Genomic DNA, 24,411 nt, shown 5'->3' on the forward strand with positions numbered 1-24,411 from the left:
TAACATAGTAAATGGCTGGTGGTATAACGGACCAGACTTATAACATCATCGACTGGCAAGCACTATTTATTTACTTGACTCTGAAGATGACTTCCGCTCAGGTTGTCGAAACGTCAGTCACCAACAACACTTCTTTTCAGAACTACCCTCAACTACTGATACTCCTGGGTTCAAACCATTTACTATATTACTAAAATAGTAGTTAAAATAAAACCTGAAATGAAATTCAGACTTGTACGGGAGTTGAACCCATGACCTCCGCGATACCAGTGCAGTGCTCTACTAGAAGCCAACTGGGAGCTGGTCATTTTGTTGGTTCGTAATAAACCCGTGATGAATACAGTCAAACCTGTATTAGGCGGACACCCCGGGGCCCATTTTAGTGTCCGCTTAATACAGAGTGTCCGTTGAAGACAGGTTCCCTCAGAATTTGTCTTGAAAGGGTCATATTAATATTCCTCAGTATTAAGAGACCTTGAAAGGGTGAACGGTCGAAATACCGTATTTCCATAAACAATAAACAATGACAGGTATATGAGGAAAAGCGATTTAAGTATACAGTAACAGTATCTATATTGTTCGAATCATGTGCAAGTTTACAAATCAAACCGGAACAAAAGTTCTGTAAAAACAAAACCGAATAACAAAATGTTGCATTTCTGTAACAGCTTAGTTTGTTGGCAAACTTAAATGACCGATCTACTAAAACATGGACAAAAAAATCATGCATTCTTTTTCTGGTGTCCGTTTGATACAGGTCTCTAACAATAGAAATGACCATAAAAGTTTAATAGAAGTTTCCGTTGAATACAGGTATTCTTGCAGTGAATGTGGGAAAAGAAAACTGGGACTTGCACTGCTGTTCGCTTAATAGAGGCCAGAGGGTGTCCACTTATATGGGGTCCGTAAATGACTGCGAATATACGAAGAATGAAGATGAGAGAGATCGCAGTTAAAATGTGAAACGAAGACGCATTACTTTAGATTAGCTTTTTCTGATTAGATTATGTTATTGTAATCTTTTTATTGTTTTTTTTTTTAATTTTTAGAATTGTAGAATATCTTTGTGCGAAGCGAATGCGATCATCTCGTTATGCTAGTATGTTCTATATAAATTGATAAAATATTTAAATAAATCCTAAAAAAAAATTGATCGCAGAAATCGCAGGTTATTCGTAAACTCGCCGCACGCGCGCCAAAGCGAAAAGCCAGATAACCGCGTTTGAGCAGGTGTTACGTGCGAAAGCCTGCTATAGCCACGCAGCCCACTCCCTCCCCTCCCCTTTTACCGTGCTATTTCCCACTGTTCTTGTCTTCGCTGCCATTTTGCACGTGGGTAAGTGAGGCACAACACCAACGTTCAAAGGTTTGTAAATTTGTCTTAAAGCGGCTTAATCCAGTGAAATTCTTGATGTGAGATAGTAGGTAACTTTTTTTCCCCTTTTTATGCATGTCAGAGCCAGGAGGAGGAATGAGGACACGTTGTGCTTGTTGATCAATGCGGTGCTCTTCACGATGAAGGTAAGCTGTCTTAGCTTAGCGTAAACTCACAAACTTTAGAATTTACAAGGTGACTGCGTTTCAGTTTGATTTAATATAAGCTTAAACTACTAGAACAGGTATAATATATACGCGTTAGTAGAAAAACGAAGTGACAAATTCTATACCTGCCAACTTTCACACCTTTGGCGTGAGTCTCAAGCTTGAAGTTCGAACTCCTACGCGATCATGGGGTGTCTGTAAGACGTAGACCTCTAAAAACGACCCTAAGACCCCAAAAACTCGAATACGAAGACCCTCCTAATTTTCTAAGGCATTTTGACCCTCAATGAAGTTTTGCTTCTTCTTTTTCCGGCCAATTTTGTGATGTCAACACAGTGTTAAGTTTTAACCGCCATTTTGAGCTGAGCAACCAAGCTCTCACACTTGGCCGGAAGTGATGTTGACAGTTTTAACCTCCATTTGGGTCGAAAATTTGTACAGATATTTCTCTCTGAAAAATATACATATTCGCTTCTTCGAATTAATGAAAATGAAGGCAAACAAAGTCAAAATACTCAAATAATTTTTTATGAAAATGTAGACAAAAAAATCAAAATACTTAGTTTAAGTAAACATCTTAGCTTGGCAAAAGTCAAAACCTCAAAGTTGGGTTTGGATTGTTCAGAATGATGTTCACATTGACAAAACTTATGCAAAAGGAACTCGCAGCTAAAATGAAACTGTACACGTCATTTTATTTATGTCCATGTGTAAATAGCGATTTTTTGAAAAATTTGTGTGTATATTTATTCCAAAAATCAAAAGAAAACTCATGCAATTTATACCTTTTGATAAAATATAAGTGACAATGTCCGTCATACTTTGGAAATTTTCATGACAAATTTAGGTGTCAAGCTCCAAAACAGTTGAACTGTTGATTCAAGGGTAAATAAAGAAGCTAGTCATAAAAGGGGATAAGTGACAATTTTGGTTGCTTTTTTTTTGCTGCAAATTAGCTGAAATTTGCATGTGGTCTTCAATGTAATAGAAAAACGTGGTCCTGTATTTTTGTCGCTGGTTTTTGCTTTGTTTTCAAGTTAAAACGTATGCAAAAACTTGGCTTTTCCTAGCCATGTCTTTACGAGTTTATTTGTTGAACAGCAAAAAGGCAGACTGTTCGTAGTGTATGAAGTCAAAATCAAATCCCACAGCATATAGAGCGGAAATCTGGGAACAGATTGTTTACATCGGTTATTGTGCTGTGAACACAACACGTGAATTGATCGAGCGTCAAATGAAATACTGTTGAACAAAAAAGAGATGTGTCACATTAGAGCTCTGTCAACTAATATCTTAAGCATTGTTTTAAAGTACCTTTTATGCCTGCCTGGTGGTTGAGAGGCATCATAAAGCCTCGGTAAACCCGTAAGTCATCAGCACGTTTAAAGAATCAAAATGTGTTCTGAAACTTCGAAGGCAGCTGATATAGTGTAATCGTGTTATCGGCATTCGAAGTCAGATCAAGCCAGGCAGCAAAGTTCAAGAGCAGTTCTTGCCCAAGATTAAAATACCCTCTGGTGAGTCGTGGCCCATTTGCCAAGCGTTGCTAGCATCAAAGTTTGGAAAGCGAGAACTGGTTTAAGACTTATAAAATTTGTCTTGTATCGACCACCATGTTTTCCCGCGCATGAGGTGTAAAGACCCTTCCCGGCATGCATTGTGATTACGCTCTGCGGACTTTTCTCGAACTTTTAACTAGATTTAAACATAATAATGGTCAACAAGTAGCGATCGATTGTAACAGATCTGTGATCTAACGTGTTAACAAGTTAACATGAAATCAACCTTTTAACTGTTTTTGAGCTGAAATTAATATTTTTTTAAGGTTACATGTTGCGAGAAAAATCAACATTTTGCTGTATTTTAAGTGAAATGAACATCTTTGCGGTCGCGCATTGACGTGACAACAAATATAAGTTTTTTTGCATACGTAATGTCTCAGAAACGATCCAAACTTCAGCGAAAACACATACAAAACATTGTTTAACACACCTAAAAAATAACGCATGCAAAATTTGAAGCTTTTTTGACAAAGTTCACTTTTGAGCAAAATACCTAACGCCCATTTTCCACTGAGCCCTTCACATAAACGAAACCGGGCTTTGTTATAATAAACCGAGCTGATCCTTTGTTATGAATCCTTTGTTATAATAAAGCAAGGTGAGACTTTGACTAATAACAAAGGCTCCCTTTGGTTTAATATACAAAGGACTGGCTCGGTTTATCATAACAAAGGCCCTGGCTTCGTTCATCTGAAGGGCTCGGCTGAAAAAGGGTGTTAGGTATTTTCCTCAGAAGTGAACTTTATTGAAAATGCTCCAGATTTCACATGCAGTTTTGTTTAGGCATGTTTAGCAATGTCCCGTAGTTTTTCCACTAAACTTTGCTTTGTTTTCGAGATATTGCGTATGCAAAAAACCATTCAGTTCTCCTAGTGGCGTCTTTATAAAGCGAAGCAAAAACCAGCAGCAAAAATGCAGGACCACGTTTTTCTATTACATTGAAGACCACATGCAAAAATTCAAACCCTTTTGCGAAAATTTTTACGTTATTTCTCGAAAATGAAGAGCAACCCAGTGAAAAAAATTACAGGGCAATGTTTTTCAGCTGAAATGAAGGCCACATGCAAAAATTCACCTAATTTGGAGCAAAACAATAAAGCAACCAAAATTGTCACTTGTCCCCTTTGATGACTAGCTTCTTCAAATGTAACCTCTGTATAGTTATTGTAACATTTCCTAAAGCAACAACCAAGTAACAGAGCTTTCCTTGAAGTCCTTTGCTTGATTTTCAAATATGTCATATGACCTAGTAACACTGTTTAGAGTGTAAGAGCTAGTACCTTGCTTGATCATTTTCGTGATTCGGGAAAATGAAATTTTGATATCCGTGATCTGTGATTTGCTATTCTTTCCATTCATGAACCATGCGACCCTCTTAACTGCAACGTTAAGTACATGGTAATAAAATAAAAGGTCATATAAAATTATTTCTTAGCCTGACAAATAAGCTTTCTTTCTCTTCCAGATCAGATGCCAACAGGGACAAAGTGGACTAAATCTTCAAGCAGTTATCTTTAGAAGGGCTGCATGTCCTATTTTGCAATCCAACTCTTGGGTGAGCCAGGTAAACAAAGCTCTTGAATAAGCCAAGTTCTGCTCTGATTATTTGACTTCAGACATGCAGTTTGTGCCTTGATTATTTACACAATGAGTAAGAAAAGCTGTTAAGTCACACTCTTTTAAGCCAATCATCCATGAAATTGTTAAATTTATCTTCTGCAGCCAAAAGTGATGTTCAAAAGTAAGATGTGTTATCAAAATTAGATTGCATTTTCACCTTCAAAGAAAATTGTTGAATTGGCTATTGTATAACTTAGTGAGTAACTGGGCTGTGGTACCAATCGACTGGCTGATTGACATTGTTAAAGTACACGTAGCTGTGGTCTATCCTGTTTGTTTTATACATTAACAATGAGAGAGAATTCTAGGTAAAAGTGAGAGAAACCAAAATTCATTCTGTGAAAATGATCCTGAAACTGGCACAGTAAAACTCACAGTATCCAGACTATGCACAATAACTCAAACATAAAAAGACTGACTGACTGACTGACTGATCGCATGACTGACTGTCTGACAAACTGATTAGTAGATTAACACAGACTGAGAGACTGCTGACAGACTGACTACTGACTGACTGAACAACTGGTGACTGACTGACTGATGGGCTGACAGACAAACAGACTGACTGACTGACAGACTGACTGACTGACTGACTGATGGACTGACAGACAAACATACTGACTGACTGACTGACTAATTGATTGACTCATAACTGACCACCTGATGGGCTCATTACTGACCGATTGACTGATGGACTCATGACCTACTGACTCACTAATTGACTCATGACTCTTTTTGACTTACTGAATGATTGACTCATAACTAGCCTGTGAGCAGGCTCATTGGTGCCTCTTCACCAGACTCCTTCCCGCCAGATCACTTTGCTATTTGCCACTCACGTGCGTAACTCAAAGATGAGCCTGCTCGCAGGCTAACTCATACTGACTGACTGACTTTTTCAGGACTGCTGACTGACTCACTGAATGACTGCTAATGGACTGCTAATGGACTGACTGATTGACTGCTGACTGACTGACTAACTGAATGATTGTCATTGACTTATTCATTACTGTCTGAGACTGCTGATGGATTAACTGATGGACTGTCAACTGACTGACTGATTGACTGCTGACTGACTGCCTGACTCACTCACTTACCAATGGACAGAATCTGTGATTGGCTGATTGACTGACCATCTGTTTAAATTGTTTGGCACATGATGTATCGGCATTGATCTGTTGAACTTCTGAAGCATACATACGATATTTTGAAAGAAAATTATTAAAAATAAAAGTATTAAAAAGTCACTGAAGAAAAGGTTTGGTAGATTGCATGTCTGAAGTATTTAACACAGTCAAACCTCTCTAAATGACCACTTTGTGTAAAGTGACCCCCAGGAAGTGACCATCTCGAGTCTGAAATATGACTACCTTGTAAAAGTCCCAAACGGTCTCATGCAGCTAAATTATTAGAACAGAAATTTATCTATAATTTATAAGCACCACATTGGTTTGGCAAAGCGTACAGGAGGTCACTTTTGGGTTGGTTTGACTGTATCTCTATTCACTGTAAACCTTGTTGGGTACGTTTTTCAAAGCATTTCCTCTCTTCTCCGCCAATATACCTTCAGATGTCATTAAAATCTTAAACAAAATGCACATTCAAGATTGCAGCAGAAATTTTTTGTTTTTCGAATTTTCGCTTTTGCTCAACATTCTAAAAAAAAAAACAGTCTGTACACGAACATTATTTTACTATTGCGTGACTGATTTACCTTGTGTGACGAAGAGAACATAATAATGTCACGCAAGATGAAAAATGCAAGTACATGTACAAGTCTTTTTTGTGGAGTTTAGATCTTCAGCTAAAGCAGACGAACTCTTTAAAACCAACTACAAGATAGAGATAACAGTATTTAATTGCAAAAGTTAAAACTATTATAATTTTGATCTGTTAATATGGAAAAATTTACTCGTTAGGTGCAAATAGCATACAGAAATTTGCATGTTTTGTTTTAATGATTTCAAACCAGAACAAGCAGAATTAGAATTACAGCTTCACGGTTCTCTTGAATGAATTTCTTGATGTTGTATGATCATAATTTACAGAATTGAAAATACACTTGAAAATACGCTGGAGTTGATGTACTTCCCGTGCGTACAACAAATATAATTTTATTTCAGAGCCATTTCTGTTTGTCTTGAAAGCAAATATAAGCCGACAAAACATCAATATAATATTGACACGGTTGTGAATTTTCTCAGGTTTTTCAGCGATTATTTAGAAACCATTCTTTCATTGGAGAGGTTTTGGGAAACTTACTCTGAGGCAGTCCCAAGAGTGATGAACATATTATTTCTCCTTACATTAATTTATTTGAAAATCATCAACTCGGGATATTGTCTTGATATATTGCCAAATTGTCAAAAGAAAGATCACATTACTTGAGGCAATTAGTAAGGAGAATTGATATGTGTCCAGCTTAGGACTGAAACTCTTATGGTTACAGTAACTGAGGTCTTGTTAAAACTAAGCGGTACGATTCCAGACTGGTTTTAGTAAACGGTTTGTTTCTGTTCCAATGTACGCCACAGATATGTTTAAATTTTAAGTTAGACTTTGAAACAATTCGGTACAAATTCTCTTAATATATTTCAGTCGTTTGAAGTACTTAAAAGACGTATCTTTGGCGTACTTTGACACGAAAAACGAGCCGTTTACTAAAACTAAGTGTTGATGGTACTGCAGCGTTTTATCAAAACTTCTCCAGAACTTGGCTTATTTTTGGTGAGTTTATCTGGTTCACTCAAATGGTTGGATTGCAAAGTAAAACAACACGGGTGGAAAGATAACAAAATTTTATTGAAATAAAATTGTTTCTTCTTTTCCATTAGTTTTATTGAAAAAATAAAAAATAATAATCTAGCCAATCTTGTCCCTGCTCTTTGGGTTGCTTCCACTCTGCCTTTCGGAGGCGGTGTTGTTTCTGTAGACCTCATTTAATATTCCAACTTTAAAATTCTGGTCTGTTTTATCTGATCCTTTCACCCAAGCCGGGAACAGTTAAACACTTGGAAGAGTTGACCGTTTGCTCCCAAGTGGGGTGGACAGCGTAAAGGAAAGTGAGAGTTTGCTTCCCATGCCTCCGGGGTCTCAGTCGTAATTTGTCACAATGCTACACCCGAGTAATTTTGGAATTAATGAGTTGAAAAATAATTAAAAAGCCAAATTCGTAATTTGGTTCAAGATGCTAATCCGCAAGTCAATGCATCGAAAAAATAAAAGATTTGCAAATAAGCTCGCCCCCCGGAATATTTTGGACGAAAACCCATTTTGGTTGGAAATGTCCGCGACCTGGACAAGAAAAACTGAAGAGCTAAAGTATGGCGCTCAATTTCAGTGCATTACCGTTGAAATCAAAGAAAGATTTGAACACACCGAATCCGCCAGTCTGACCTCCGACCAAACCTCCGACCGACCGTCATTCCACAAACTTCACCAAAGAGCACAAGTCGCTAAAAGTCTTTCATCTGTTAAGCTACCGATGTCAGGTTTCTCTCAATTTGGATTAACGAAATTGGCCGATTATTACGGCGAAAAAGCTTTAGTTTTGATTTAAAACTAAAAAGATTTCAAAAGGTTTTAGTTTATTATGCATGCTTATTCAGCTTGTTTGTTTGTTGTCGTATTTCAAATCACATGACGTTACTCTGGAGAGTTGTTTATTCAAATGCAAATCAAATTCCCGTGCGAATGAATGAATAATTAGAAGGTCAATTCTCCACAGAACATCCGTGATTTGAAACGAGCAATTAACATACGAAGCTGAGCGGGTCTTGTTATTTGAAAACTAAAACAAGCTAAAGATTTAAGCCGAATCTCTGTTGACACTGTTAAAATTTTTGGAGTAAGCATGAGATAAAGTTATGTTGTGTTTAAGAATTAAGTTAAATATTCATGCGCGCGAAGATTTAACTAGAAAATTGTTGACTAATAAATTTTGTTGCGTTTGTTTGTTTGTTTTTTTTAATTTGGCCGGGTTTTGGCTTGCAATGGTTTTAAAATTCAACTTGAATCAATAATTTCCATTGCAGAGGTTTAAAATATTTTTTGTTTGTTAATCTAAAATTCCCACTACAAGAGATTGTAGCGTCCTTCGCATCCGCGACTTCTCTGCTCACGCAATGTCTCTCCTGACTTTGTGGAGGAGCATTGCGTGACAATCCCAGGAACTCTGAATTTAGTGAATTTTACTGGATTTTAGTGGAAAAAAATTGAGCCAACCTAAAAAAAACACCCCCTCAAAACAAATGTTTATGATTATGAATTTCTACTGTTATTGCCAAACAAATAATTAAGAAATGTTATATTGATTTAATTTATATCTATATAAATTACACTTCATAAGGTGAAAAGTTTTGAATTCCTGTTTAATTGACTCGGTTGGTTAGAAATTGAATAAACTTAAGTGCTTAAATCAATGCAAAATGTTTCAGAATTGCTCTTCATCGGCAGACTAATTAACTGTTAAATGGAAAGCCACCGTTTTAATTAACAGTTAACAAGCCTAACAACGAAGAATTATTCATCAACACCTATCATATATTAGTTTCTAATAAACCTCTAATTGACAAATAAGCTATTAAACACTCCAAAAACTTAAGGAAGACTAGGCATCAGCTGTCAGCATAAGGATTCCTGGGATTGTTTTGGCAACTAGCATGAGCTATTAGTTGATGGTTTCCAAGGCAACCATTGACCATTCACAGCTCATGTTGGTTACCATGGCAATCCCTGAGACCCTAGTGCCAAAAAGCTGGTGCTTGCTAGTTCTCCTTAGAGTGGAGTGTCAATCAAACTAATGAAAGGAATTTTTCAAAAATTAAAAAATTAATATGTTATAAGTTCAATGAAAATGAAAACAGAATGAAAAAAAATTAAGTTCAAGATGTGAAATTTGACAAAAGAGAAAATGAAAATTTAATATAATGTTTGATAATATTTTTTTCAAAAGATGTTTTGATTATAATTGGGCCTATAGGATTTAATTTTACTATTTTAAAGTTAAAGTTTATTTTTTAAGAAAAACTAGCAAAGAGATAAAACCTGACCCAGTAGCACCCAATCAGAGAGACCCCCAGTGACTCAGCTCAATCTAATGTCATTTGTGAAAATCCAATCAGGTCAGACCAATGAAATTCAGTGACCTCCTCTGTCTATGCTTTCTCTAGAGATGCACCTTCCTTGAGCTCCACAAATCAGCATTCCTGTTTTACGTCCTTGGTTGTGGAACATTTCCTGACTCATTGACTACAAACAAGCACCTTGCTAGGCCGAAATTGATGGTGTGGTATTGTGACAAATTAAGTGAAACCCTAAAGACGTGAAAAGCAAACTCTCACCTTCCTTCACACTGTCCACCCCATTTGAGAGCAAACGGCCAACACTTCCAAGTGCCCAACTGTCCCCGGCTTGAATTACAGGATCAGATAAAGTCTCCCAGGATTTCTCAGTTGGAATATCTCAGAGGACATCAGAAACACACACCTTCTCAGAGGCAGAGCTTCCACAACCCAGCACTGCAGGGACGTGACTGGCTAGATTTGTGTCTTGGTGTGTGTGCCACCTTCTATCCTGGAACTAAATGATAACCTAACAACTTTAGTAGATACAAGCAAGCTCATTAGCATTATAAATAGACTAATAAAGAAAAAATGGTTCTTTCTTAGTGGTGGAAGTCCAGAAAAAAAAGCCGGAAACCTTAACCATGAACAGGCTGCACTCAGGGTACTGAGCATAAATACCATTTATTGTCCTCAAAAAACCACGAGAATTTTTTGGAGCAATGGAGAAAGCCCAGAAATATAGTTCTAATAAATTCTGTGAATTTTTTGGAGCAACAGAGAAATCATTGAAAAAGTTTAAAGGAAGCCTAAGAGAGCCTTCATTGCAACACCAAGAAAGAACCAAGAAATTAGTGCATTAAGCTAAAGCAAGGTACATTGGTTTTCATCAACAGTCTGCATTGTGTAGGATGTAACATGTTTGTTTATACCAATGTGAGGGAATCAAGATTTGTTTCTAGATAAACATAAAAAAAGATAAGAACTTAGAAATAAAGTAAAGTGCAGACTGTTGATCTAAATGTGTTTAACATTAATATTAAATATCGTTGTAAGGAAGAATGGAATAAAAAATTGAGAGATTGAAGATGAAATGAAAATAACACTTTGGAAACTGAAAATAGCCCAATTCTAAAATAAATCTGAATTGAAGACCTTCAAATTAAATTTTGCTTAATTGTAAATTCTGATAACATTTTGTCTTCAGTAAGATTGACTCTCAAAAACTTTCCTACAAGCAGGTGGTGTAATATTTTCTTGCTTACGTCCAAAAACATTATTTTGCATTAATGAAAATTTTGGTAAGTCTTGAAAGTAATCAATGATGCAGTCAAGAAGGTAACAAAGATGGCGTGAACAAACTTGCTTACAGCTGGAAATTTTGTTTTGCTTGAGATAAGTGAATGTTTTTTGGCTAGCAATAGTTAAAGTTTGTGCTAATGAGCTTGCAGATCCACTTTACTAAAGTGTGCATTAAGGTTGTTCAATTTATAATTAAAAATTTCCCCTTGTTTATGAATTAAAACTACCACCATCAAGCTGCCGAGCACTTTAAAATGGTAAAGATGGATCAAAAAGATCCATAGTCTGTAGTTTCCAAAGAAAATTAAATTCATTTCCTGCACAACTTTTAAAAGATTAATCAAAAACAAACATTTTATGATTATTTTAAGGAAGCTACAGTAAGTAGTAAGGTTGAGTGGCAGTGTGATGTTGATTGTTGCTCGAAAAGAGTTTAGTAGCGAAAATATTTTTGGCTTTTATGAAAGAACTACATTGTACACTAAGATAAGAAGTAATCATTTGGCAAGCTATCCTTAGGGTCGTGAAGTATTCGTTGGCTAAATTCTAAGAAGTCTACCAACTAATTTATATTAATTTTTTCTTAGCCTGTAATGAAGCACACCCCAATGTGAAAGAGCTGAAAATTGAAAAACTGGACATCCTGCATCCTCTCATGATTAATTTGCTGTAAGTACATGTACTCAATGTGGTTCCAATTTTTAAGGTTAAGGATGGAACCTTAGCACATGCCTAATAAGATAGTTACCATTATTGAGCTCCTAGCTGGTTTTTTTCCTATAAAGATAAACATAATTTATGCAAATTTTTAAATTTGAGTCTTATCAGTAGAATTGAGACTTACAGGTGGCTGCCAAGATCAGTGCAAAGCCTCACAAGAAAATAATTTACTGGGCAGGTGTCTTTCTTGTGTTTGCAAATAATGTGAATTTTGATTAATAAACTCTTGAAATTTAGTTGAAAGTGAGTTTGTTGTTACACACTGTAATCTACAAAGAAAACTACATACAGTAGCAAGGACCTCTGATTCCAATCATTGGCCCAATTAATCACATACAGTGTACATCTATGGTGATACTCGGTAGCAAAATGTTTGGAGACAATTTTCCTTTCAGAAAAACGCACTTATTTGAATAATGGTGGCACACACACTTATGTAGCATTAGATAATATTATGTGACTCAGTGCTAATTGTTGCATTGGTATGCAGCTTGTGCAGTTACGGTAGTCTGTGAAGTATTGGTGATTGTGGTACAGAGTTTGTTAGTTGGTAGTTAAGCCTGCAGCGTCAATGACAGTATCTTAGGTTTCAACTGAGGTGCTGAAGTCAGGTCTAGTTTTTTAGGTTTGTCCAGGTCAAGAATAACTCGGTTGTAAACATGCAAGTAGTTGATGTCAGATGTTGTCAGTTTCAATCCATCCATTGTTTGTCAAGTTTGTGCTGGTTCTGTTTGAAGTTTAATGTTTGTTGGTTGGCTTGTTGAGGTCATGAAAAAGTCATTTGTAAGGTGTAAGTAGTTGTTTGTGTCAGATATTGTTACAGTTTGTGCTGGTTATGTTTGAAGTAACAAAATAATGTACAGTTTTTTGGTTGGTTTGTCTAGGCCATGAATAAGTAATAAATTTATAAGGTACAGTATAAGTGTGTAATTGTTGATGTCAGATAACTGTTGTCAGTTTCAATCCACCTGTTGTTAGTCAAGTCTGTGCTAGTTCTGTTTGAAGTTAAAGTTTGTTGGTTGATTTGTTTAGGTCATAAATAAGGCCATCTGTAAGGTGCAAAGTTGTCAGTGTTAGATGTTGTGAAGTGTCACTTCATCTATTGTAAGTCAAGTTTGTGTCGGTTCTGTTTGAAGTTAAAGTTTGTTGGTAGGTTTATTTAGGTCATGAATAAGTCATTTGTAAGGTGTTGCAGGTAGTAAAACTTAGATGCTGGTGTCAGATGTTCTCTGTTTCACTCCATCTATTGTTAGTCAAGTTTATGCTGGGTCTGTTTGAAGTGAAAGGTTGTTGATTGATCTGCTAAGGTCATGAAAAAGTCACTTGTTGTTGGCATCAGTCAAAAGGTGTTTGTTCTACTAAGTTAGTGTCTGTATGAAAGGTGTTTACACAGTTTTACTTGCTCCAAACCAATGCAAGCAGTTTACAAAGAATCTACTACAAGAACCTTGTTGAAGACTACGTCAAGCTAAAGAAATAACCAGCTAACCTGAACGGGAGTTGTGGAACAACAGCTGGGTGAAAAACCTCCCTGTACGTCCACTTGCTCCTGGGAGGAAAACCCCGGGCCAGCTGTACCCCACGTTCAAAGGCCTCCCGGGCAGGGCCAACTTATTCTGATTAAATAAAGTACTTATGGTACCATAAGCCATCTTGTCAATTTGTCTACTAGGTGGCTTGACTCTTTAAGCATCCTCTTCTCAGCCTGCACACTTGTCTTTTTCCTGGCCTCTGAGTCTGTGCTGTCTTCTGATGCTTTCTGTCTGGTCCAACATCCTGTAATGAATCAAGCAAACTTGATAGGTTATTTTGGAATCCAATCTGAGATTTAGAGAGCTTACAGGATGTATTTTGTATCACTTGCAAGGGTTTAGCTGTTGTCTTTCTTGACACCTACGCTTGGATAACAAGTCATTAAATGAAAAATGTAATAATTTTGCTTCCATGAACTACCTAATTTTAACAGCTAAGGATTCCTTGACTGTATATAGCTTAGTCCAACAATTAAGTCACCTGTAAACATGAATAAAACTGACTAATTAATGCACACCACCCAAACTATATTGTTCACTCCATTGATTTTTCACTTTACTGGTAAAAATCTTTCAAGGTTCCTTGAGGATCCTCATGAGGATCTTATCAAGGATCAAGATCCTCAAAGATTCTGATAAAGATCTTTAAGGATCTTCATAAACTAAACACCCTGTCTGCAATAAGTGCACTGTATACCCAACAAGCATCCTGAGCTTCCCAATAAAATTATTTAGTTCTCAGGGCGGGATCATTGTTCTTGATTCTCAGAGCTATATTTTGTCCCATAAAAAGAATGAAATCCTAAAGATGAATGTTTAACAAATTCTTATTTTTATTTAACATATTGATGCCAGCTTTTTTGTGTGTCTGTCCTCTTATTGACGATAAAGTGCACCATAGTATTGTTACAGTAGCTGACAATCCACTCAGCAGTGCTTGTGGATCCAGTCTTTCTCAAATGATAATAGTGTGATGAAATTTATCATCAGCGAGAGGATATAAAAAGCAATTTATGACAATTCTTTTATTCTAGGGCATTTATGATACAGCAAGCGATAACAATCTCTTATTAGTCAATGAGTATGCAATAAATTTAACAGTTATTCAATTGTAAATAAACCATTTGAATGTTACTGCTTAGTACTTAATTAACAGATATGTTTGTCTTGGTGTGATATTTCAAATACAGTCAAACCTCTCGTAGGCGTACTGTAAGTGACCACCCAAAATGTCAAGTCTACTAAGTGGTTGCTTACGGGGGGCTTAGACCATATTGGGTCAAAATTTTGCCTCATTAGCATATGGTAATTGCAGAAACTTGCCCATGTTTTAAACGTTTTAGTCATTTCAAAAGTCAATTTGGGGAAAAATTCTGGTACTTCCCAATGAGAAAGTTTGTCTCTTGTACCACCCAGGAATGCGATAATGCTACAACACTTTATTATCTAATTTTTGCTCTATTATTTGTCAAGTGGTCACTTACATGAGATTAATAACAAAAAAAAATGTCAAACTTTTAGCCCTAAAAGTGGTCGTGGTCGCTTATGAGAGCTGGTCGCTTACAAGAGGCTCCAAATATAGTGATTTGACTTGGAAACTTTTGGTATTTTGGAAAACTTGTCCCTGAGGAGAGGTGGTTGCAATTGGAGGTTCGACTGTGTGGTTGATCACGAACATTGCTACATACATGCACAACTCTTGTAAAACAAGTGAACGTTATGCTGGAAACTACGGTGGCCTGGAAGGGACATCAACTGTTTTTTTCATCCGCGACTTCTTTTTTTGATCTGTGACTTTTTTTTCATCCGCAACTTTTTTTTATCTGCGACATATTTTTATCTGCAACCTTTTTTTTCATCCGCGACTTTTTTTGTCTGTACCTCTTTTTTTCTATCTGCGCCTCTTTTTTTATCCGACCCTCTTTTTCTGTGTGACTTTGCTTATTGTATTTGGTAGTGGATTGCTCTGTGGTGATTTGAAGACGGCATTTCAGTAGCTATGTTCTTCACGGTCATCTTAATCCTTATTTTGTTTCCATTGTACTGTCACTGTGTTTTGTCAGACTATCTTCCAGTTGTAGAAGAAACATCTTACAACAGGGATGAAGTGATAGCCACCTATTTTTACCTTGGACTTTCCCACAGCAAAACATTAGCGCTTTTAAGTTGCTCTCATGGTGGTGGATCCTAGTTTATACCACAACTCAAAAGAGGGCTCAAGTCTAAATGGCCATGCAGAAAAATGACGTGGGGGGGGGGGGGGGTTACTTCCATAAACTTCGGATAGGTGTGTGCCACGAAGTATTTTAAACCCTGACCCTATTTAAGGATGAAGGACTTTAAAATGATACCCTATTCCAAAAAATGACACCCCCATTGAAGAGAAAATCAATCACTAATAATAGCGTGAAGTTAACCAAAGGTTCAGTTCTAACAGATCATTTGTTTTTCGTTTAGCTGGGCATTTACGCACTGCAATTTTAGCTGATATAATTTACGTACCCTATCTAGGGACCACACCACAAACACAATGCCAACAGGGGCAACAGTAATACCCTATTTAAGGATCAAGAACCTCAAAAACCCTACCCTATCCCCGAAACCCTAATCCTAACCACCACCCCCCCCTCCCCACCGGGAAGAGAGAATTATTCTCCTTTGCAGGAGGGTTGATAACGCTGTCAGAAAAGAAATTTCCAGAAGTGGGAACAAAAGATAATGACAGGACTACACGGACTCCCCTCGTGAATTACTGGTTTATATTGTACTGTCATGCAATCAAAAATAAAAATCGTAACCATTTAATAAATTAAGTCTGGGATATGATAGATGGTTGATATATAAACAACCTCGCCAAAATTTAGGCCTGTGCGGTTATTCATTAGTGCAATATTCAGAAAAGTGTTTCGCCCAAATTTATAGAGCTTTGTGTGGAGACACCATGTTGATGCCCTTAGCTTCGGAGGCGCATGTAAAGTAACAGAACCCCGTAAAGTAACAGAAACATCTGTCATTGAGTTTTCCCAATTCCTCTAGAGTTCTGACAAATTGAAAGTAATAATTCTTCTATTGCAAGAACTGTTCAGTTAGAAAAAACTTGAGCGATAAATCCTCTTTTGGCCTATGCCAAAGTCCTCTCAGGCCGCCATTTTAATGCTGTGAACGCAACGCAAAAACTTGGAAATTCAAACCTCCTCTATACCAAAATGGCGAACCCAGTGTCGATCTTAAATGTTGTAAAACGTCATGTTCTTAGAGGGTCTTATATCTGATGAAACTAAAACTTTAGAAGGATTGGATGAATGATGACGATGTCCCTGTGTGATTAAGAGATTTGCCTCACTTTTTATATGATATAATCAGAGGTTTTGTATAGATGCTTTTCAGCAATGGCTGGTTCTGTATTACAACCTGGGCAGTTATTCATTAAATAATTTTTTAGGCCACGTACTGCTGGATGACATGCTGCTTGCTCTGTTACAGTGTATGTGAACCTGCAGTCTTAACACATGCGGCAAAGAAGAAGTCATGGATGAAAAAAAAGAGTTGCAGATAAAAAAAGTCACAGATGAAAAAAAGTCGCGGATAAAAAAAAGTCGTGGATAAAAAAAAGTTGTGGATGAACAAAAGAAGTTGTGGATGGAAAAAAAAGTCGCGCACATGAAAAAAACCGTTCATGAAAAAAGTCGATGTCCCTTCCAGGCCACCATAGGAAACAGAAAATTTTGAATGTCAGAGACATTTTTTTTTTTCATCATGTTGGTCTAGACAATATCAAAAGAGTATCACAAGGGGCATCCATATCCCATACTAAGCCTTGGGATCTATCTTTTCCACCTGTATCTGAAGTTTCTATTTTTTGGAACACCGCAAAATTTTTTTGTCAGTTTAAACCCTTCCTTCCCCATTGGAAAATTTCACTTAAGCTTGGTAATTGATTTTTCTTTGAAAATTTTAGGTTTTAAAACTCCCCTTAACTTCTAATTGGCTTGCACTACATGAATATAATTTAATCAGTTGTACAGTATGAATACGATACATGTAGTTTCTGAAGGCACCCATTACAGGCTTTCAAACAGGGGGTACACGTCACGAAAACCATTTTTCAAAATGTTTTGCACCAAAGATTTCCTGGTTGAATGGAAAGCCTTGATATCCTGTCTAATTTTACTTGGAAATATAACATGTATTATTTATGGCAAGGTGTTCCAAAGCAATGAGAGCTACGAGGAGATTCTCTCAGGTTGACATTGCTTTGCGTTAAATTTCATCAACAATATCTAGTAGCAAAGATGGTGGATCGTGTGTACTAAAGGCATCTGCAGTCAAGTGTCAATCGATAACCTGGATCAAGGGTACATGTATCGATTGACACTCGACTGCAGATGCCTTTAGTACACATGATTCAAGATGGTTACAAGACAGTGTATTTACCCAGTTGCTCAAGGTCTGAATGTTTTTGGTTTCCACTGTCTTGCTGGAGTTGTCCACTCATGCTCGTCCAGTTTTCCACCATGTGTCCAAAATTGTCCACTGTGTATTCATGTTTGTCCACTGTCCATGTCCATCTAAGTGTATCTAGTGTCCCATCTTGGTTTTTCCACTGTCTGTCCATTCTTGTTCATTGCTGACTAAGTATTGAGAAATTCAGAAAAGATTCTTGTTGATGGTGGAATTATCAAGAACTCAGTCCAATGATTATCGTTGAAAAAAAACAACATTTATTGTAAAGAGATAATTTATACTCAGTTTTTTTAACAGATAAACCCAACCAAAACAGAAATGCCTACACTGCAAGCTATCTCAAATCATTAATAGGAGGAGTGAGTAACAGTGTACAGGTGTAGCTGTAATATTTAGTCAGCCTGATAACCACTGATATCCGATGATGTCTTGCATTATCAAGGCACCTTCCAAAATTAACTAGCAACCTCCCTAATATGGAAGGTGTGTGCCTGGGGTATCTGGGGGCTTCCACTGTGGCCAGCCAGCCCCAGTGCCAGTAATGAGGACAAGACGACCTGAGGATAGCAAACTCTGAACGGTTTGATGACAAACACTAGAACTACAACACAATCGCAACAAGATGGTGATCCAGAACAAGTGAGAGAGATTGAGCAAACAAAACACACATGCGCAGCTAACAACACCTGCTTGCGCAAACTCTTCTTCCATAAAAATAAAAATAGAACTAACATGGTCTAAGCCTAACAAAGGACGAGGTTAGAAATAACAGGGAGTTCGTTAACAGTTATACGATAAACACAGGTTTCTGAAACGAGTGTTCGGACAAAGGGAAAGTCTCACAGCTTCCAAAAATCATGCTTAGTAAGTTAGTCCAGTATGTATTCTTGCAAATATGCTGGGGTCTGTGGGTGCACTGAGGTCTGGATTCTGAGATGGCAGGATCAGGCAAATCTGGTGCAACAGACTGGAGAGAGGGTGGGACTCACTGGATCTGTGAGGCTTGTGTCTGAGGAAGCAGTGACTCTAGGAGGCTCAGCCAGATCTGGACTATGTGGGTGTATAAGGTCAGGAGTGGCTTTTTGGTGCTTTTGAAAATGGTGCTATAAAAAGAAATGACCAGGATTGAATGTAGGCTCTACAAACACACAAAATATGGCTGCTTGCATCTAAGCATGAACACGTGATGCCAAAACATGCTCTAATTGGGTGTCAAACGTGGCATGATTGGTCATCAAACATTTGAAGTTTAGCAGACCGTAACACGAACTTTTGCGCTCACGCAAATGGTTGGGAAAGTGCGTGGGTGAGAGATTCACTCATGAGAACCATGTTTATACATGGTCATACCTGAGTGGATTACTTACTTGTCAGATAAAGATCCTTCTTCTGTAAAGTTTTTTGATGAGACAGGATTCAATTGCCAGATAGTGGACATAGAAACTACGGTTACTCTTCTGTTGGGGAACATTCTGTTGACATGCAATGTTACTTATCATGCGCCAACATTACTCTCTCAATTTTTTTGGCTGGTATTGATAGAGTTAAGTACGCAAATATTGTTCAAGGTGCATCAAACTCTATTGAATGTCAAATTTGACACAGGTCAGGGTTAATTTCTCTGAAGAAGTCTTCAATGTCCAATCTTTCTGCCATTTCGCGCACTGAACTTTTAGTGCAAAAAATCTTGATACGGTCTGCTGAACTTCAAATGTTTCATAACCAATCATGCCACATTTGACACCCAATTAGAGCATGTTTCAGCATCACACGTTCATGCTTAGATGCAAGCGACGGTAATTCAATTTGTAGTTTTTTACAACAGCTTTTAAAAAACTGCAAAACTGATGAGGCAGCCTCGATGAAAGTTACAAAGTAATGAAAATTTCAAAATTTATAAAAATCAAATGAAATTTAATAATAGTTACAAATTAAGGCAGTTCAAAGGCAAGGCTGAATATCTGGACTTGATTGAAACTGCATCTACCAAAATTAAACAAGAAGCTCGACACTTAGAACTGCACTGAAGAGCAGACATTACAAAATTCCTAATAAGTCAATGGTAGTTGTTAGCTCCTGACCACAAGGTTAATTAACACTTAAAATAAACTAAACACCAAGTCTGTAATACATGTAAACTAGTGCACTATAGCAAACAAGCATTCTCTAACGGACTGCCCTAAATATAGTTTTTGCTAAGCAGATTCATGTGCTTGTAGGAAGTGTTTTACAAGCCTCAGTAAGAATGGAGAGAAAGCCTAACTTCTTAAAGTGCCTAAATGAAAAATAATTGCAGCTTAATTGAAAGGCTTTTCAAAATACAAAAGAATGGTGTTTTACTTTCTGGAATATCTTTTATCATTTTAGAAATATTGATGTTTTTGTATTATGCAAATTAGGAAAGTGATGGCGTCATAATTTGTGCAACTAAAATGGTAAAATACTGAATAAAGAATATCTCTGGAAATATTGGAGCACTGTCCTTCAAACTTGGCACCAGAAATGCTCATCACAAAAGAAACAAAAAACACCTGTTGTGCTGTTGCCATGACAACAGTTTTGTCCCTGGTCCTGTCTTAATTAAAACTAAACTTCCCAGTTTTGTCTTAAACTAGGATCATCTACATGTACTCCCAGGAATCTAATGAGGAGAGTTTAGACAATATGGGAACCATGTCTGTTCCAAGCAGGACTAGCCTGCAAGCAGGCTCACCTTTGAGTCACGCGTGCAAACGGCGAAGAGCAAAGCGATCCAGCGAGAAGGAGTCTGGTGAAGAGGCGCCAAGAAAGTGAGCCTGCCTTGATCTCTGTAATTGTTTCATTTCTGCTTCCCCTGAGCGAAGTGAAATACCATTGGCCGAAAACCAGGAAAGGCGAGAAAACTGTAAAATCTATTATGTTTGATGAGGAGCGATTAAATCCCCATGGAGTCGGTAATTTACTGCACGCTCTCACAATAAAAAATAAGTTGTCCACATGCGGGAGTCAGAGGAAGAGTTGAGTACGCACGTAACTGATGTTTTAAAAAAGTTCTAGGTCAAAGAAGGAACAGGAAATAGCAGTTGAACATATGTTAATGAATCAAGACGTACTTGATATGTCTGCATATCTAATATGTATACTAAATTGGCCACTCCCCATTGGCGCTTTTCAGGACCAATGTAAACAAACAATGATAAATAAATATTCAAACAAACATAACTAGGTTAAGGCAGACCAGTTGGCTATTAACAAGCGTAGCCGAGAAGTTGAACGCGACGCTATCAAGAACAACATCAGCTGGTGGTCAGAACGGGATGGCAATGGCAATGTCACTACAGGTGTCATTTTGTTTCTTTTGTTGTGTACATTTCTGGTGCCAAAGATTTTTCTTTTCATAAGCACTTTAAGAAGTTAGACTTTCACTTCATTTTCTGTCAAAAACCAAGTTTACCATTTTATCTGTCAATATCTATTACTTTTTTGTCCTGTTTTATTTTGTACATGTATTTTTTTCCTGTGAGGTTTGTGTAATTAGAAAAAAAAATTAAAAAGTAAACATAAAGTTGGAAAGATAAGTGTGGAAAATTTTAAATGCAACAGACTTTTTCATTATTATGTTGAACATTCTAGACAACAATCATCAGAAACCTATCACTTTTCCAAGCATCTATCATCCATACTACACAGTGCATGTAAACCTTTGAGTAAACCTTTTCCTTGATATCTTTATTTTTACAAACTGATTTTCTATCCAGCTGTAAGCCAGGTGGCCGTCTGGCGTCCTGGGAAAGGCCACTTTTCAAGAGGAAATAAATAAATAAAGCAGAGATCTTGTTGATTTGCAGTCAGTAATTTCATAACAGTTCCAACAAAATCACTTGATTTCTATAATGATTCTGGAAATGCTTTTGAACACACCATCTCACCATCACCTTATTTGTACTTAAGTTTCCTTTGGTTACTTCATAGCTAGGTGAATACCGGGCACTCTTTTCCCATTTACATCGATTTCACTGAAAGGAATTTTGCGTAACTAGCAAGAAGAGTTTCTCCTGGGAGCGTTGTTAATAGCTACATGAAGTACTAATTTGTGAACCAGCACAAGTTGTTTATCATTCAAGTCCAGTCGATACATTTATCGGCTGAAAACCATGGAAAACACACCTATGACGCTTCAATTTTTCAAAATATTCTAGGGGGGCATGCCACAAGACTCCTGGCTAAAAGCCTGTTTCTATCTCTCACCCAGGCACTGTTGCACCCTGGTTTGAAATGTAGTAAAAATATTTTACAATGAGGACACGGTATTGTGATAAAAATAAAGGTTTCCATGGTTTCTGGCACCATCTTGATTGGCAGGAGTGGGGAAAGACAGTAAAAATTATAGTAATGTGAGTAAAAGTGGGAAGTTTGATACCTTAACATTTGAGGATCATAGGCGTACGGGCCACAGAGGCTGGGGGGCTGCTGCCCCCCAAAATTTGGGCAAGTCAGTTTTTTTGGGGCAATGAGATAAATTTGAGCAAAGGGTTTTTAAAATGTTTCCATGTGTTTTGAGAAATTACAATGTCACTAGAAACAGAGAATAACAGTACTAGTAATCAATATACATGTACAATAACGTGAGACTCAAACGTAGTGCGAGTCGACATTTTCTAAACACCCATTATTTTTTTGTGTCTTACATTGTCAGCGAGACAAAAGCTTTATTTTTCTAAGCATTTGGAATTTTTTTCGTTTTCTATGTCCACTCTTAAAACTTTGCAGAAATTTCATTCATGTCTTTACTGAAGCGTGCTTTATTGTCAATGCTGCTGTGTCGAAATTCAACAAAACGCAAACACACAATTTCTTCCTCTTATGCTCTATACCAAATGTCATGAATTGCAAAGAGATAGTGTCAGTGAGTTCAAAAGTAAAAGTTTCGAAAAGAGAACAAGCAATGATCTGTTAAAAATTGTTTGTGCTCAATTGTTAAATGTAAAAATGTGGGGAACTTGGGAAAATTTTTTGGGAAAGTGATTCACCCTCCCCCACCCCCCCCCCCCCCCCCTTTTCCTGAGGAAAAAAAATTGCCCGTACACCCATAATGAGGATAATTAACATTCCAAAGTTTTAATGAATTACAAGTTAAAGATTCCCAGTAGAAGATTTTATCAATGACAATTGGAGGGCACAGCTGTACCTGGAGACAAGGAGTCGCAATTTAAATTTTCAATGCAAATGTCTCTAAATTTTCCCACAAACTGCAGTTCTATGTCGTCATCATCATCATCTTTATTTTTCCCTCTATGTTATGGAGGGCAAAGGGAAAAGAAGTGAAAAAACAATTGCGGTTGTAATAGCTTACAATTTTCAGCTAGACGTGAGAAATTGGCCTCCCAGATGTGAGATTCGCACAAATGCAAAGCCGTGTTAAAGGAGGGAGGGAGAGTTTAAGTACGTTTTAACATCTTACAAACAAACCGTAGCTTACCGATATTTTTTGCTCAAAACAAAGACGCACGTGTGCGATACATGAAAGAATTTGAATTTCCCGCTTCATGTGAGACACCTGGAGACACTTTTCGGACACTCTGAGAAATTCAATTTAACCGAGTTAAATCTTAAACTTATCTACTAGCAAGAGCGAGGAGATGACTGTGCATAAAAACCAATATTCGTAAATAAAAGTATTTGAGTTAAAGCTTAAACTCACCCTAGCAGTTTAGCACGTCAGCTTCCTACCAGGCTGTTATTCATTTGCGAAGGTCAGTCAACAAGGTCCCCATTTTGTGTGTTTTGCAGCCTGCTGAAGGCATAATTCTTGAATTGAGGTACAAATACACAACAGAAAATACGTTTCGAAAGGCTAAAAATACCAAAGGTAGTCTCTTCATCGATTATTTGGCGAAAAAATAAGATTTAAACCAGCTCGAAGTTTTCGCAGCCATGTTGAGTTTCTCTTTCGTTCCCAGTCTCTCGTGCGTCAAGGAAACGCGGGAAAGACAGGGAAACTACTACGTGAACGTGCGGTAAAGACAAGACAAAAGATAAAGATAAAAGCATGGTTTATCCTCTAAGGATTCTCGAGCACCTGCCCCCTTCAAAACGCAGTTATAGTGCCACTTAGTGATAAGTGAACATCGCTCACGCGTTTTCAACGCAACCGTGTTCCTAGACAAGAATTGAGGATATAGAGTGTGTTCACGTGACGTCATCAAATTCTTAAATCCAAAACTAAAGAGCCACTAAAGATTTTATCCTCATCAGGCATAAGAGGTACTAAATTTATATCTGTTTACAACTTTCCAGCTCAATAGCGTCCTTCGTTTGGGAACCAGCGCATTTTGAATTTCGGAGTTTTGGCGGTGCGTGACATAAAGCTAAGATCGCGTTTGTCGAAAAATATAGGGATTTTTAGCCATTTTAGGGGTTAAAGTATTAGGAAAAGTGCTTGTGTAAATGTTTTTCTGGTTCGGTTTAGATAATCAGTCGACTGACATTTTGAGATGTCCGCACAAAAGGCGCCTTCCGAGTTTGCGTAATTTCTATACGAACTTTGACTCGAATCAGGAGCCATAATCGGAGACGGACCGTCCCCGATTATGGCTCCTGCACGAATATTATAAGAGAGCATTATTA

The 24,411-nt window shown here is 37.3% G+C and overlaps 1 protein-coding gene and 1 long non-coding RNA gene across 2 annotated transcripts; one reads left to right on the top strand and one right to left on the bottom strand.

The window, feature by feature from the left end:
- Nucleotides 1-747: 747 nt before the first annotated feature.
- Nucleotides 748-7,589, top strand: LOC149109071 (uncharacterized). Its single transcript, XR_016208612.1, has 3 exons — nucleotides 748-1,366; nucleotides 1,458-1,521; nucleotides 4,570-7,589. It is a non-coding gene; the product is annotated as an uncharacterized LOC149109071 (long non-coding RNA).
- LOC110069452 (uncharacterized) lies at nucleotides 7,506-23,742 on the bottom strand. Its single transcript, XM_089294208.1, has 3 exons — nucleotides 23,486-23,742; nucleotides 17,776-17,972; nucleotides 7,506-13,585 (listed from the first exon to the last, which is right to left on the bottom strand). Exons 2-3 carry the CDS (start codon nucleotides 17,954-17,956, stop codon nucleotides 13,443-13,445), a joined length of 324 nt encoding a protein of 107 aa, XP_089150334.1. The 5' UTR covers nucleotides 17,957-17,972; nucleotides 23,486-23,742; the 3' UTR covers nucleotides 7,506-13,442.
- Nucleotides 23,743-24,411: the final 669 nt, after the last annotated feature.

The sequence above is a fragment of the Orbicella faveolata genome, unplaced genomic scaffold, assembly GCF_042242905.1.
Source record: "Orbicella faveolata isolate gen_17 unplaced genomic scaffold, um_ofav_v1 contig_25, whole genome shotgun sequence".
Lineage (NCBI taxonomy): Eukaryota > Metazoa > Cnidaria > Anthozoa > Scleractinia > Merulinidae > Orbicella > Orbicella faveolata.

Bases quoted from the DNA above. Each gene is read 5' to 3' on its own strand.
- LOC110069452 (XM_089294208.1), bottom strand. From the start codon at position 17,956: ATGGACAGACAGTGGAAAAACCAAGATGGGACACTAGATACACTTAGA. The intron at 13,586-17,775 runs GTAAATACACTG...GATTCATTACAG, and splicing joins TTCAGACCTTGAGCAACTGG to GATGTTGGACCAGACAGAAA.